This window comes from Eutrigla gurnardus (assembly GCF_963514095.1).
Source record: "Eutrigla gurnardus genome assembly, chromosome: 9".
Lineage (NCBI taxonomy): Eukaryota > Metazoa > Chordata > Actinopteri > Perciformes > Triglidae > Eutrigla > Eutrigla gurnardus.
The window spans coordinates 4270726-4286566 of record NC_139923.1 but is presented as its reverse complement, the minus strand read 5'-3'; the positions used below and the strand labels follow the sequence as shown (position 1 = coordinate 4286566).

Below are 15841 nucleotides of genomic sequence, written 5' to 3'. Positions count from 1 at the left end.
GCCTAAAGATGATTAAAACACTTTGTAAAAATAATCCTGACTGAGGTTATCATAATTCATGCATGAAGGGGTTTTTATAGATAAAACAAAAACAAAAAATAAAAACAATGAATGGTGACTTTCGGGAGATACACCCTGATCAATAATACAATTTTAACAAGACACACCAACAGTGGACTCATTTGGGTTGGAAATGCAGGAGAGGATGTGGAGGCCGAGAGGAAAATAATTTTTTGTAGAAAAGTATTGAATATTGTTCAACAAATGTTCAATTTAATGTTAGAATATTCAACTAATTGAGTTAAAGTTCAGCTGATCTAAATTGTTCAATTGTTCTATTACACAAGTTCAAAATAGGTGGAGTTCCAATCTTGAAATATGGTTTTGTGTAAGTTGGTGTATCGTATTTAGTGTATAAATGCTGAAGTCAATGACTAATGTGACTTCAACAGAAGATGGTCAAAGGTTTGTTTCTATCTACATATGACATAGTAAATACAGCCTGAGCAAATTACCCAACTAATTTCCATTTTATGCACGTTATTTCCCATTAATTCCCATGGAAAGCTTTCACGTTGAATTTTCCCAGAATTCTGAAACCCTAGGTCAGACAATATGTTATAATCCCGGCTATAGGTCAAGCTCCAGAAACACCAGATCCTACATTTCCCAAAATGCAACTCAGCAGCATCTTTTCATTCAACCCTGTTAACGTCAACATATTCCAAACTCCATCCTCCAGTTTGTAAGGCAGCCTTTCTATTTTTTTCTTTTCCATGTTGTATTGATTTATTATTATTCAACCTGTTTTCAAATTAAAGCTGAGTTGAGATATTTTTTAGTGAAGTGACTGTGTTGGAGTGCTCCTTTAAATACATCAGCACCAGTATGGTCGCCACACTGGAGAACGGATGCTGGTGCTGCCGGTGGTGGGCGGCAGCAGCCAGTTGCCATGGGAGGCAGGAATGTGGGAAACAGGCGAGCGAGGGAGGGCATGATTGTTTCACCTCGTCCATCATTGTCACCGACTTTGCCCCGCTCTCTCTCATGGTGGCGTCGCTCTTCAACACAAAGACGAGCTGTCAGGCCCACAAAACAAACCACTTCCGTTGCAAAGAGCAAACAAAACATGGCGAGGTACCCCCCCCCCCCCCCCCCCCCCCCCACACACACACACACACACACCACCACCACCACCACCCTGCGGAGGCTGGACAGAGCTCACGTTTCAGCATCCACCTCCAAAAAAACAAGTGTGAATGATGGTGTCAGAGGCAAGCCATCACACAGTGAAATCCCGCCGCTTCAACTCGCAGATGGGATTTCGGGCCAGATGGTTTGTTACGCATTGATAAGACAAAGAGGCTGTGTGGATGAATGGTGTTCAGTGCAGGTATTCTCAGGCAAGACAAGCAATTAGGCAGCCTAGGGCTCCACATGACTGATGTCAAGTCAGCTCTGGCTGCACAAGCCTGAGATCCTGGATGAAGTCTGCTTGGCACATCCTGTCTCTTCTAGCACAGACCGGCTTTCAAGTTGTGATGAAATGAAAAATGCAATTTCCCCCCTCTGAGATCACATCCTTCAGCCATTTAACAATATCTGCTGAAAGAAAATAATATTCATATTTCCTATAAAAATATGTCAGATCTTGGAATTAAAGTACTGTCTGCACCTCTCAGCTAATTCATTATAGCATTGTAGTTGAGTTAGCTATTGTATTATAGTATATTATGATATAGTATTATTGTTATTAAAGTATTTTGTAAGGAAATTAATGAAGATAAAAATATTTGCGATAAACAATATTTGTGGCTTCATCATTGCGCAATAAATATAGAAATAAATATTTATACTTGATTTTGTCTATTCATGAAGTCTGCACATTACAGAGGAAGTAGCAATTATTCAAGTTAAGGTTTTGGAAAGAGGCTGATTAGATCCACCCCCAATAAGTAATCAATATCGTGTTTTTTCCACGTTTCTAGCAAACCAAATTTGATGAAAATTGGTTCAGAATTAAACAATTTAGAGTTTTGTATTTCATAGTACTCTGCATGAGGTATCTGCCTTTCTATATGTTTCAGTATACATCAAGAGCTTTTCAGATCTAACATTCCCTGCATCCGCACCTCTGTGAGGTCATTAAACCCAATTCTCAAACAGTGATGTTCAATCAAAGCTCAGTGACTCCAACTAGACTCACCAGGCTGATCAGTTTTCCATGAAACCAGCTTTTTGTTTTCCACACCTCACAAACCTCACATTCTCATCCCTCCTTCTAGTCCTGATGGTCTACCTCCTCAAGCTCTGACAGCCATAAAATATTGATTTTTAAAAAGCCTCCAGCCAGAAGTTACATAAGAGATATTCCACATGTGACCACTTCCCCTCTGACACCCAGACATATGGACTTGTAGTTTATTGATGAGCTGGATTATGATCAGCATTAGAGCGCAGCACCAGAGCAACCAGACAATATCACTCTTTATGAATGATGCAAGCTTACTATCAGACAGTGAGCAGCAACAACCACCATGCCTCCAGTTTCAACATCGAGTAGTAGTGGAGATGTTATGTACAACAGCATATCATACCAATTGGAGGCAAAACACAAATCTTGAATGTTTTGAGATTAAAGGAGGAAATGTATGTGCAAAAACTCACCAAATTTACAAGGAAACATCTTGGATATTGAGATTAAAGTGGTAAATTTACTACAAAAAAACTGTTGAAGACAAACACGTGCACACTCTCTGACAAATTCACTTTGCAAGGGTGGATAATCTTCATCACACTGCTGCCCAGAGTGATTCAAAAAATGATGAATACATTTTTATGTATTTTCTCATCCAAAATTCTCTCAAAATTTGAGAAAATTTGACTTAATTATCTCAGACAATTTTCCCCATACATTTTCCACTTTAAGCTCAGAGAATATCTATCTTTTTCCCCATACATTTGCTACATAAATATCAGATAATATATTTTTTCCCCAATAAATGTTCCACTTTAATATCAGAGAAAATCTATTTTTCCCATAAATGTTCCACTTTAACTTAAAGCTATGGTCTACATTCTGAAAGTCAGTTGAGCCTCTGAGACAATTTGAAAAAAGCATCCCGCCCCCCCCAAACCAAACCCCTCCCCTCAGTGCCACGATTCGACGAGGCGGGATGAGGAAGAGCAGGGGAGACGGGGGGATTGGATGGAGGGGAGCCAATGGGAGCCTTCCGGAGCAATGGCTCCCATTGGTCAATTTCTATGCAGGCCTACGGCTGATTTTTTATTCCAAATCGTAGACCATAGATTTAATTTAATTTTTTTCCTGTTAATTTGACACTTTAATCTCAGAGAATTTATACAGTAATTTATCCCCCCTTACATTAGCAAATAAAAAAATGTTTTTTTTTTTTTTTAAGAATCTTACTCCCCTCCTTAGTTTTTGTTAAAACATGTTACCTTCAAAGACCCCAATACGCGTCATGGTTATGTCGTCTCAACTCAAGAATTTTTTTATTGAATAAGCCTTCACCTAAATGGGGCTACTCATTATGCAGAATAATAGCCAACCAAGTTGATGTGGGGGTGAATCTGACTCTCGGAGTACAGATGGTGTAGAAGCTACTCACGGAGGCATGTGGCTGACAGCATCCGTGTGGCCATGTACGGAGGAACACAGTCGGGGAAGACGGGCTGCAGGACGTAGCTGGAGAACGTGAGGGCGATGACGGCCAGCGTGGTCGGGTACATGATGAGGACAGCGCTCCACAACAGGAGAAACCTGATCAAGAGAAAGACAGTCAGGAAGTGATGTGTCAAAGTAAAGCACTCTAGGTAATTAGGCATGAAGCATTTACTTAAGATTACACGCATTAATATATGTTATGTTTGCTAACACTGGTGTGATAATAGGAGTAGTACTAGTGTCTTGGTTTAAGAGTTTGAAAGTATTTGATGGCCTTGACCACAAGAAGCTACAATTGCTTTATCCTAAGGTGCTGGAAAGAAACACACTACGTATACATATATACAGTGTATAGTGTATATACTACATTGCAATTTATTTTACAAATGTAAAACATAAGAAAGAGCTCCACCCTTACAAGCTGCAATATTAAAGTGATGTATATCTGTGTATACACTACTCACAAAAAGTTAGGGATATTCGGCTTTCAGGTGAAATTTCAGGATGAACCTAAAATGCACTTTAACCTTTACAGGTGAACTTAATTTGACCTTCTCTAAACTTTTGAATGCACATGTCCAACTGTTCAATGTTTTCAGGACTTTACACAACTTGCTGTTCTCTAACACGGAGCTGAACGGCAACATTCAGCTGTTTGATCCTTGAATCGACCAATCAATGTCCTGGTTCAATTAGAATCGGTATTTAAACATCGTCTTCATCATACTGTTCACATGTTGACATCATGAGACCAAGACGACACCTAACAAGTGATCAACAGCACCTCGCCATGCAAGGCTTCAAACAGGATGTTGTCAGAGGGAAGGGAGTCCCAGAAAGGCAGAGACGTGGACGATCTTTGGTCACATGACAAGTTATTGAGACAGTGACATGTTATGTTGTGGTATACACACCACTGCTGCTGGCTTTTGTTTCAATAAATAGTTTGAGATGAGGAAATCACCATAGCATGCTTCTACTTAAATGCCCTACTTTATTGATATATCACTGTGTCTTTACATTTTCCATGAATTTCACTCGAAAGCCAAATATCCACATCCAGCAGGTACAGAGGAACACGATGATTCATTAGGGTTGTGGACTATATAGAGGACTATGTAGAGGACTATATAGAGCAGGGGTCTCAAACTCAACTAACCTGTGGGCCGCTGGAGGTAGAGTCTGGGTGAGGCTGGGCCACATCAAGTATTCCACAAAAAAAGGGGGACCAATGTTTGTGGGTGCGGCTTATATTCAGGTGTGCTCAATAGTCTGGAAATTACGGTACAAGTGACCAATGTTGCTAATTTGTGTTGTTGTCACGAGCCTGAGCTATGGTAGCTCATAAGTGTTAAAAAATACAAAACGCACAGGGCAACGACTCACGCAGATAAAGTGAAGAAAAAAACGTACGGGCCACACTAACACCAGCTTTGATTTCAGGTAGGGGGCCGCAAAATATCGTTCCAGGGGCCGCAATTGGCCCGCGGGCCGCGAGTTTGAGACCCCTGATATAGAGGAATGTAGAGGACGGTCAGGGTTTGTAGTTGGGAAAAAGGAGGGTGGACCCAAATGCAGGCAAAAGGGACAAAATGGTAAATGCAAAAAATATTTATTAAACTAACAAAACAAGACAAAACTAAAGGAGGCCACAAGGGCAGAAACGGGAGTCAAAAGAAACACTCATGATACCAAAAACACAAGAGGAGGGTGGACACAGGAGCACGAGAAAATCCATGGGAGGCAGGGTAGAGAAGCAGGCAGGGAAACAGACCAACGTGCAAAAACCCACAGTTGTGACATGGACTATGTAGAGGACTAAATAAAGGATTACATAATGAGCTCACCTGTAAAATGGTTTCTTTGCTCAATTACATTACATCACTGCTTTCGAACAATCAAATGTTCCAGGTCAATGTTGGCTGGTGGACCATCCATAATAAATTAAGATTTTTGTAATACATACATATTGTAATGGTTATTTGTTGTAATTCAATTTCCCCCGATGCTGCATATATGTCTAGGGCTTTTATTTGGAAAGGTAAAAGAGTATTGTGAAAGGTGTGGTTTACGCCGCTGTTGTCAATTTGGGGCCACTACAGCATATTTCCCCAAATGAATACATTTATTAAAGTACTTTGTGACTGATTTTCATCTTTTTCACAGGGTTGAATGAAAATATGCTGCTGAATTGCATTTTGGGAAATGTAGGATGAACCAGAAAAGTAAAGTTGATAAACAATGTGCTGAAAGTCCCCATCATTAAAATGTTTTGTGATTTTCGAGATCCTTGTAAAGATAAATATAACCATAATTACCGCCTCATGGTAGTGTGCCTATGTCTATGTAGTGTATCTATGTCTGTCCAAAACATTATCAACCAATGATTTTTTGTGGTTAGACATTTGTGGGAAATTGTCATAATATAATTATTTAATTAAATGATTATATTGATCATAATTGTCAAACAGTTTACTATCAGATAAAAGCAGAATATCTCAGTCAAAGTCATCTCCATGGAACTTATGTTATACTTTCAGTTCCATGTTACCTGAAGAATATCTAAAAAAAACATCTCCCCAGGGGGTCCCAACCCCCACTTTGGGAACCCCTGACCTAGCAGACTGTCCTACTTAGTATCGCTACCCATAAAACGAGCTATCGTACCGTTTTAAACTGCAAGGTATCGGTATTCTCTCTCGGTATACAGTGCAACACTACTATGTAATGTGTTGAGCAAATGGAAGTGTTTGTGCTGAAAAGTGTTTTAACCTGGAGCCCATCAAACATTCTCACAATGCATGGACACGTAGTGAGAGCCGACCGCGATCGTGCATCGAGCAGACACGGGCTCTTGGCTCACCCCATCAGACCGCCGAATATCTCGGTGACATACGAGTAGTCCCCTCCAGATTTGGGGATGGTGACGCCCAGTTCGGCATAGCAGAGGGAGCCCAAGGCAGCGATGCAGCCTCCAAGCAACCAAACCACCAGCGCCAAACCCACTGAGCCCGAGTGCTCCAGGACCCCCTTCGGAGAGATGAAGATCCCAGAGCCGATGATGTTCCCTGAGGAGAGGAGGCAGAAGGTATTAGAAGGTGAAATATTTTCTGTTAATAAAAATCAAATCTAGCCTTCGCTTGTAATCCAGAGAAAATATGGAGATCGCATGTTAATAGGCAGCCCAGCAGGAAAACAACACCAATGGAAAGTCAATCGGGATCCTTTTTAGTGGTGGAGACACAAATGAAGCACGTCCCCGTAACTACGCAACATCCAGAGCTAGTGACCTCTTATGAGAAGGACGACTTACGGTGAGGAGGTGGATGACTTTGTTACACAACCTGCATATTTCATGTTCGAGTGGAATGAGACTCCAGATTAGACAGACAGTCATGTCTGGTGATGAATATTTGTTGGACAATGCGTTTGTGATGGTTTCCCTCAACCTGACATTTGTTTTGTTGGCTAAACCTGAATGATTTAATTAAGTTATTTTAAGCCCAACCATGACAACATTTAACCTAAACCTCATTAAGTGGTTTTGTTTCCTAAACCCAACTTGTTTTTTAGTGTTATGTTGTCCGGCAAAATGGCAGCATGCACAGATGCAGCAGCTCTTAGCGCTCCACATTCACTCACATTGTGTAATATCTTGTCTCATGTCAAACATGAATTCACAGCAGTGTTTCAGATTTAAATATTTTTAGACTTATTCAAATAAAAGCCACCCATCTGTCCGTCCGTCCCCAAAAAAAAGATCCCCCCCCCCCCCCCCCTCCCCATCATTAAAATGTTTTGTGATTTTCGAGATCCTTGTAAAGATAAATATAACCATAATTACCGCCTCATGGTAGTGTGCCTATGTCTATGTAGTGTACCGTCCCCAAAAAAAAGATCCCCCCCCAGTCTTGCTTCTATGTTTCTCTCCCTGTGTCTGTCATGTGTACTCAGTGTGTCTTTATCCCCGTTATCCAGGCCAAATCCTCGGGTTCAGTCTGTCTGTCTGAGATCTCTATTTCTTCAAAAGACATTTTTTTAACCCGCCTTGTCTTCTCGTCAGATTCTCCACCAGGCTTCACGTCCAGTCTCACTGCTCCCCACTCACCCGTCTCCCTCATTGCTCTCTCCCTCCCGGCTTCCACCACTGCCCTGGTCTCCGGCCTGCTCCCCCACTCACCTGGATTTCCCCATTTCTGAAACCATGCACAATTAATTATTGTTTTATTGAAATACTTAAACTTCCTTTGGCCACCTGCTTGGTATTCTGCATCTTGCATCCCTTTTGCCATTCATGTTGAAATAGTGTGTAAAAGCACTCTACTGGACTGTGAAAGTGGCAGTCCATAATATGTGATGCGTTGCTTCTAGCGGCCTCTGTGGCGGTAGATGGAACTGCAGGCGAGCCTCTGGGATTCATCTCCCTCACCAACAGTGTGACTGTCTCTCATCTGCGTGATGCCTTCAAATGCTCCACACTGAAAGCAGGTTTAAATAAACTCCTGGTGTACTTACAAACTTTCAAATGCCTGGTTTTGTGAGTACAGACCCTATGTGTACTACTGCAGAAGTTTGGTAACATTCCATGCATTATTAGTGGGGTAATTTACGAGATATACATAATGTACCATTGCACCAGTACTAAGCCATTCGGCTGATAGCCCTGTCTTGACCAATGCTGACCATCGCTAAAAATGCTTCTGAGGGGGTATTTGGCTGGATGTCATGGTGGAAATGACCTAGGGTGCATTTTACTCTGAACCATCACTTTAAAAGACAATTACATAGATGAAACTGATACGGAGTGCAACTTTAAGTCACTTGGTTTATATAAGTCAACCTCACCATGTTGTTTAGATCTAAAATTACTTTATTACTCTAATAAAAACCATTCAAAGTTGTGCATTGATATCTAATAACGTCTGCGTCAAAGCTAGAAGCTGGTTCTGTGTGCATGTGTTATTAATGTCGGCTGCTTCCAGTTTACCTAAGTGGCTTGGGTGGAGCTTGCCGGTCATAAAAAGTTCAAGATTATATTTTGTCGTATGCCGACCTCAATAACAAGCACACTCTCTCAGTACAATAATAATAATAATAATAAATCAATTTTATAAAGCGCTTTTCTTAATACTCAAAGACGCTAACACCAGGTTGGACACGTTCCGCTGGCTGCATCCCATTGGTCAAAAGTTCTCTGGCTGGCTCTGATTGGACCAGCAAGCAGTGAGATAAACATGCCTCTGCATATTTAAAAAATGTCTGACATAAATAAGGAACCTAATAGCATGTCGAGATGAAAATCAACATTGAAGCAAACGTTTTCACCCATGTGGGAAACATTTGCATGTCCATACAGAACATGTGACTTGTTGTAGCCACAATTTCCACATCATCTCCCAGAACATGTCCAACATTTCTGCTGCAGCACCTCAAACCGCCAGTGACCCGTTTCTTGACCTCAGTCACACGATCCAAACGGTTGCCCCTCTGAGTTGATACGGAGGGCATTAAAACACAAAGCTCTATAGTAGAGTGAGTTAGAGAAGGAGGTAAAGGCCATCACTCAGGCCAGGACAATCCCTCCTGCCAAGAGCCTCAGTATGCAGTGTAGAGTACCAGCGTCTCCGACGCATTCAGACTACAGCGCTACCAGTAGCACAGCAGAAGGCAGCCAAGTGGCACAGACAGGCCATTACATAACCAGACATAAATTATCCACTCCGGCGCTGCGGAGGTGGGAAGTGACTGACTCACCTTCAGCATCCTGCAGCTTCCTAGAAGCGGGAAATAATAACCGTGCCGTGCAGATGATCTCCTCCAAAGAACATTCAGTTCTAATGTGACTCTTGATGCTGAGCCTGCTTCAGTGTGCCAGCTTGTTCACTCAGTGCTCTCTCTGAATGGAAAGGTGCTTCAGCATTCTGTACACAGGACCTTTCTCTTGTCGTTTTACAAAAAAAATGTCCGCCTTGAGCTAGCAACAGCCTGGCCGAGCGGGAAAGGTGGTCCGGTTAGCCAAAACCTGGACCAAAACCCGAGGTCAAACCTCATGTGGGCCACCATGACGTGCAACTGCTGGGATCCCCCGCTGCATGAAGTAAATGGACTGCATTTAGTCAAAGTTTCTCATGTTTGTCGGACCCGCGGGCCGGCCTACAGGCGTCTCAGCGGCTGACTGGCTGACTGGGTGGGTGGGTGAGTGGGAGAGCCCCCCGGGAGAGCCCCCCCCCCCCCCCCCCATTGTTGAAACAGGCATGCGAATGCTCGCTGTGAGGCGATAGTGCTACACCACTGTGCAACCCCAAAAAGTAGCATGTAGAACTAAAACTAGGTAAATAAAATAAAGATGAGTGACGAATAGTCAAAATATTCAGTCCTAACTCCTATTCTTAACTCCTATCCTTGACCTCTGGGGAAAAAGGAAAGGCGATAGGAGAACTCAAAAGGATTTAGTTGAAGTCAGCCGCGGTGCTCAGAGAATCCGACCGGACTTTCACTAAGCTACGTCATTATAATGCTGCTGATGATTGACAGCTGATGATCCAGTGATTGACGTGCGTCTGCACTGGAGAAACTACAATAATGGACTACAAAAAGCACATTGTCCACTTCTTCCCATGTTGTTGGTTTTATAAACAGCTGGTTCACTGACCGGCTTCAGTTCAGCAGCTCCTCCTTCCTGTGTGACCGTTTGCTGTTTTTACATTTCATTTGTGGTTTTAGTTTCGTTTTTGTCAAACATTTGTAACATGATTGAAATAAATAAAAAATACCATTCAATTATTATCACTGTCCACACACATTTATCAACACAATTCCAATGACTAAATGTCTGCATGAAAGTCATTGTTAAATCTGCAAATGCTCATAACGTTTTCATGAACGGCCGAAGTGTGCGGCATTTTCTGAAAGGAGCTCTGAAAGGAAGCATTGGAGCTCCTTTCCTTCAAATTTAGAGAATTAAACAGCTCTTATCATGGCGGCCACTTGTTTACTTCCGGGTCACTTCTTCAGTTAGGAACCTTCCTAAGAGAAGAAGACTATTCCACCGCAGCCACTCTTCTAACCTTTGACCTAGACATGCTACAGACACCGTGGCAGCGTCCTCCAGATACCTTGGGCTTCTTATGCCCTGGCCAGGAGGACAGTGGGCAGACTTGGGGTTGGAACTGCATTGTTGTACTGCTCAAACCTTGACTGTCAGGACGGCCGTCGGGCCTCAATAAAGGTTCCTGCAGAAGACATCTCCCGTCTCCAGAGGTCTCCTTACATGACTCATACGCATTTCCATCCCAGGGATCTTTATGGAGATGGGCGAGCAAGACGAATGCAGTTAACTCGTTTGACTTGTTCCATTGAATTTTTTCATTTCCATTCAGTGTCTTCACTTTGCTCTCCCATGTGTGGACAGCCTGGATCCACACAGACTGTGTTTACATGCACCAAATATTACGGTATTTGATCTTATTCCGAAAAAAGACAATATTCCTACTCATCTGTTTAGCTGGCTGATGAAAATATTCCAGTTTATATGCAGCCATTCATAATCGAATTAATGTAACGTTAGTTGTCTTTGTCCCTATTTTTTACCTGCATCATCTGGTCCATTAGAGGAGGTCGCCACCACATCCTCAGCAGGTAAATCCCACATGGACTCCATTCTCTGCTGTGTTTGACAGGTCGATGCCCGAACATCATGACGATGAACAGCAGGAGCAGTGCTAAGTTACTAAAATGTGTTTTTTCAAAGTTTCTATTGGTGGTGGACTTCCCAGTTCCCCTCTTTCATTTCTTCAGCCACCTTCTTGAAGAGGTTGCCATTGTGATATTTGTACAAAAAGTCCTGAAATGTGGGCTTTTCTTTTGGCCATACATCTCTACTGCAGCTTTTCAAACTGCTGGCCAGTTGGTTCTTGGGAAAAGCAACCCTAAACCGTGCTTGATAAGCCTATGGTCTTACCTCTCAGTCTCATCTCTCGGACTGCTTCCCTGTCTTTGCTAGTACGTCCAAATTTTTTTCTGATGTCCATCTACAGGGGTCAATAATGTTTGAGTCACTCAAATCGAAATCAACATAAGATCATCGGTATAAACATATTAGCGAATGGGATAGCTCACTTGGTAGAGTTGATGCCCCATGTACTAAGGGCTAAGTCCTTATTGCAGCGCCCCAGTTTCAAGCCCGACCCGCAGCCCTATGCCCCCCGCCCCACCCCTTCTCTTCCCCGTTCACTCTAACACTGTCCTCTCCAATGAAGGCAAAATAGTTACAAACAAAACATACTTTACAATGAAAAATATTAGCAAAGAGTAGAGTAGTTTATTTGGGGAAAAAAAACAGAAACTTTGAACTTTGAACACATCGCCAAACCAAAAAAGTCATTGACAGACAGGCAGGCCGTCCAATCATGTTCTCCGGCCTGACTTTTTTGATTGGACGGGGTTCTACAGTCCTGCCACGGCCACAGATGACGTTTTGTTTTTTTAAGTTTGATGTCAGAGCATGTCATGTATTCATTGCTATCAGTATGTCACAAGGATTTCAAGTAATACAACAGAAAAGGTTTCTGAATAGAATCACCTACTCAACCTTTAAGTTTGAAACTTATGGTTTTAAGTAACTTTTCTTTTTTGGGAGGGGGGGTCATATCCATTCCCTCCATCAGCTGTGCATATGAATACTAGCAGCGATGGCAGCTCTCTGCATGCATGTCTGACTCCCTCCCCTCCTCCCCCTCCATCCCGCCTGGATGCTGATCACTTATTTACTAGGTGTGTTTAAAGCTGTCCATTCTGCTCCAGCAGACAATGTTCTTCTGCTTCACCACCGGACTGCATCTGGACTTCACATATTTTAGCCACGTAAGCACTTACAACGCATGCAAACACAGAAAACAGAAAACGATGCTTTTACCATATCAGTCAAGTTGTTAGAAGTCCACCGTGTAATTCAGCTACTTCTAACACGTGTCTGTGTGTGAGTCCTGCAGAAAGACTCGCTAACTTGTTGTTTATTAGTGATAAAGAAAAAAAAGCAGAGGCTGAGCCAAAGTGGCCGCGCTCTTGTTTTCCTGCCTCACCTATGATGATGGTGCACGCGCTCAGCAGCCCGATCTCCTTCTTCAGCGTCACTCTGTCGGGGATGTTCTTCTTCTCCTTCTTCTTCTTGCCGTCCGTCGCGGTGCCGTGCGGCCGGGAGCAGATGCTGCCGCTGCCGCCGCTGCCATTCTGTTTATCCATGTCCGCCTGCCCGGGTCCGGTCCGGTCCGTCCAGTCCACTGTGTCCTCCCAGTCTCAGTACTCCCAGTGCTCCTGTCCTCTCTCCTCGCTCCGCATTCATGCAGACTGAATGGGCTGCGCTTGCGCAACAACCTGCCGCTGTCCAGGGTAGAATGTTAAATACCCTGGACTCTCAGTGATGCGTTCAGGGACACCGGGAGGAACCGTACCGCTTCTTTTGCCTCCTCCAGGGAGAGTCAGAGAAACACACTTCATCAGAATTCAAAGGAAGCATCACTGGTGGAAAAAATACTCAAGACCTGTAACTAAAAAAAAAGACTTCAGTGACAGCAGTTTTACATTGGTCAAATGTGCTTACAGTTCAAATAAAATAATAATTATTATCACACTAATGATAATGATAATAATAATAATAATAATAATAATAATAATAATAATAATAATAATAATAATAATAATAATGTTTAATCATAACAATCAACACAGGTTTTGTTTAGTCTACATTTTTTTGAAGGGCAAAAGGCAACGACATTAACCACAACACAACGACAAAGAGAAAAACAATTCAATTCAACTCAATTTTATTTATAGTGTCGCATCACAACAGAAGTCATCTCAGGACACTTAACACATTGAGCAGGACTAGAATACGCTCATGATGTTCAGAGTTAATACATTTTCAAAGTCCCAACATCACCAGCAGCAAGCGTTACAGCAACAGTGGCGAGAAAAAACTGCCTTAATAGGCTTTTAGGCAGAAATCTTGTGCAGCCCAGGCCCTTGGGTTCCAACTGCATTTGGTGTTGGTAGTAGTATAGTAGTAGTAGTAGCATTAGCAGTAGTGGTGGCATTAACAGAAGAGATAGTATCAACAGTAGTAATCCATGGCAGCAGGCACAGCCACGCAGAGATGGATCCATCCCAACCATGACCAAAAAGCAGGAAACATAACGACAAAAAAAAAAAAAAACACAATCGCAAAAAGAAAAACACAACCACATTAACAAAAACACACCCACAAAAAGAAAAACACAACCACAAAAAGAAAAAAACAATGACATTAACAAAAACACAACCAAAAAAAAAAACCACAACCACATTAACAAAAACACAACCAAAAAAAAAAACACAACCACATTAACAAAAACACAACCACAAATAGAGAAACACAACCACATTAACAAAAACACAACCAAAAAAGAAAAACACAACCACATTAACAAAAACACAACCACATTAACATAAGCACCGTTGTTGCCGTTCACCCTTCAGGGCCACCATAGAAACCAATGCTTTGCATTCTCTTTACTGGCCATCAGGGGCGCAACTTTTCAGTCAGATTGCATGGAAGTCAATAAGAAAATGACTCTACTTCTGATTTGATTTCTCATCTCAGCAAACATCGTAATCATGACTTCACTTTCAAGTATTCTTCAATACAGCATGATGTTCATTTCAATTATGGTCCATTGAGAGTCAAAGAGACCATAAAGGGATGCTTCAGGATGGGGCTACCAATTGATTGACAGGTTGCCACCACGGCCTCTCTGCAGTCACTACCAATGCAATCAACACTTGAATTATGACGCTAACTTTGCTAACAGCTTCAGAAGCTAGCTTGATCCAGATCCAGTAAGGTTGCTGCTCAGGGTTCCGCTCTGCCGCTTGTGTTCGGCAGATCCACCCGTTCCTCCTCAGCAGTCACTTCATTCACTGGTTGCAAAACATCCAAGATGGCAACAGACAAAATATTGAACTTGATGCTTCAAAAACGTAGTCCACAAACCAATGGGTGACGTATGTCCACTTAATACAGTCTATAAAACCTCACCGTTGGTGATGGTGATGTGCTCACAATGAACAATAATGGGCCCCGCCTGTCCCTGACCTGTCTACTCTATCCCATGTTCGACCCAGTGATGGGCAAAGGGAATCTTCAACACAGTTCAAAGCAATGTTTCAGTGATGAAGCTTTGAAACAAATACGAAACCTGCCTCTACGGTGGCATTTAGTGGCCAATGTGAACTACATGCTCTGGCCAAATAAAACTCCTAATTATGTGCCACTATGAAATGAGCCGGTCTTAGGTTTTCCTTAATTTAAGGAGAACACAGGTTGAATTAAACTTTGTTAAAAAATAAATAAACTACACATTTGTATATGCAATACAATAATCCATTTTTTTTTCTTAAAAAATATTTGTTCAGCTCTTTTTGAGTTCAGTCGGTTTGTTTTTTTGGATAACACTTCCCCTGCTTTAGAAAAAATCCTTCACATGGTACACTTGTTGCTGGGACACTTAAAAACTTTTTAGTCAGTTGGTACAAATGAGGAAAGACGGCCAATCTTTCAAAGGATCTGCCCGTCTTGAAATAGGTGGATCTCTTAAATAATTTTTCACTTCCAGAGTTGCATCTGAAGTTGCTCTATGGACAACATTAATTTGGTTCACACGATTGTCAAACAGATCCAACTCTCTGCTGATGGGGATCTTGATGCTGCTGCTGATGTTGATGCCGATAGTGTAGGTGATGCTTGTGGGCCTGAGGATGAAGCTTGTGGGTCTATTTTGAATGCAAAACAGCAATTACTTATACATTATATATCTTACATATTACTCTTTACATTACGCTACATCATCCAATACACTGAAATAAAAACAGTACTCACCAGGTGTTAATGTAGCAGCACGTATCAATGAAGCACACTCCTGAATCAGATTCTGTTCTGTCTCTGGGCCTTCTGTGGGTTTCCAAATGTTAGGGATTTAAATCTTGGGTCCAGCTATGTGGAAAAGGTCAACAAGGTTGATACTTCATAGAAGCCACATCTGGTTTGAATCCCATCTCTCAGCAGAATAATGTTCTTAAGTACCAAACAAATACAAGCATTAATCATAACATTTAACATAA

General features: G+C 42.0%; 1 protein-coding gene across 1 annotated transcript in view; it reads right to left on the bottom strand.

Annotated features, from left to right (window-relative positions):
- slc7a10b (solute carrier family 7 member 10b) overlaps window positions 1–13012 on the bottom strand; it is a 66644-nt gene extending 53632 nt beyond the window's left edge. The window contains exons 1-3 of the mRNA XM_084018404.1: window positions 12769–13012; window positions 6552–6756; window positions 3633–3784 (exon numbers count right to left, since the gene is read on the bottom strand). Coding sequence (XP_083874530.1) covers window positions 3633–3784; window positions 6552–6756; window positions 12769–12928 — 517 coding nt within the window. The 5' untranslated portion in view covers window positions 12929–13012. The remainder of the gene's footprint in view (window positions 1–3632; window positions 3785–6551; window positions 6757–12768) is intronic.
- Window positions 13013–15841: the final 2829 nt, after the last annotated feature.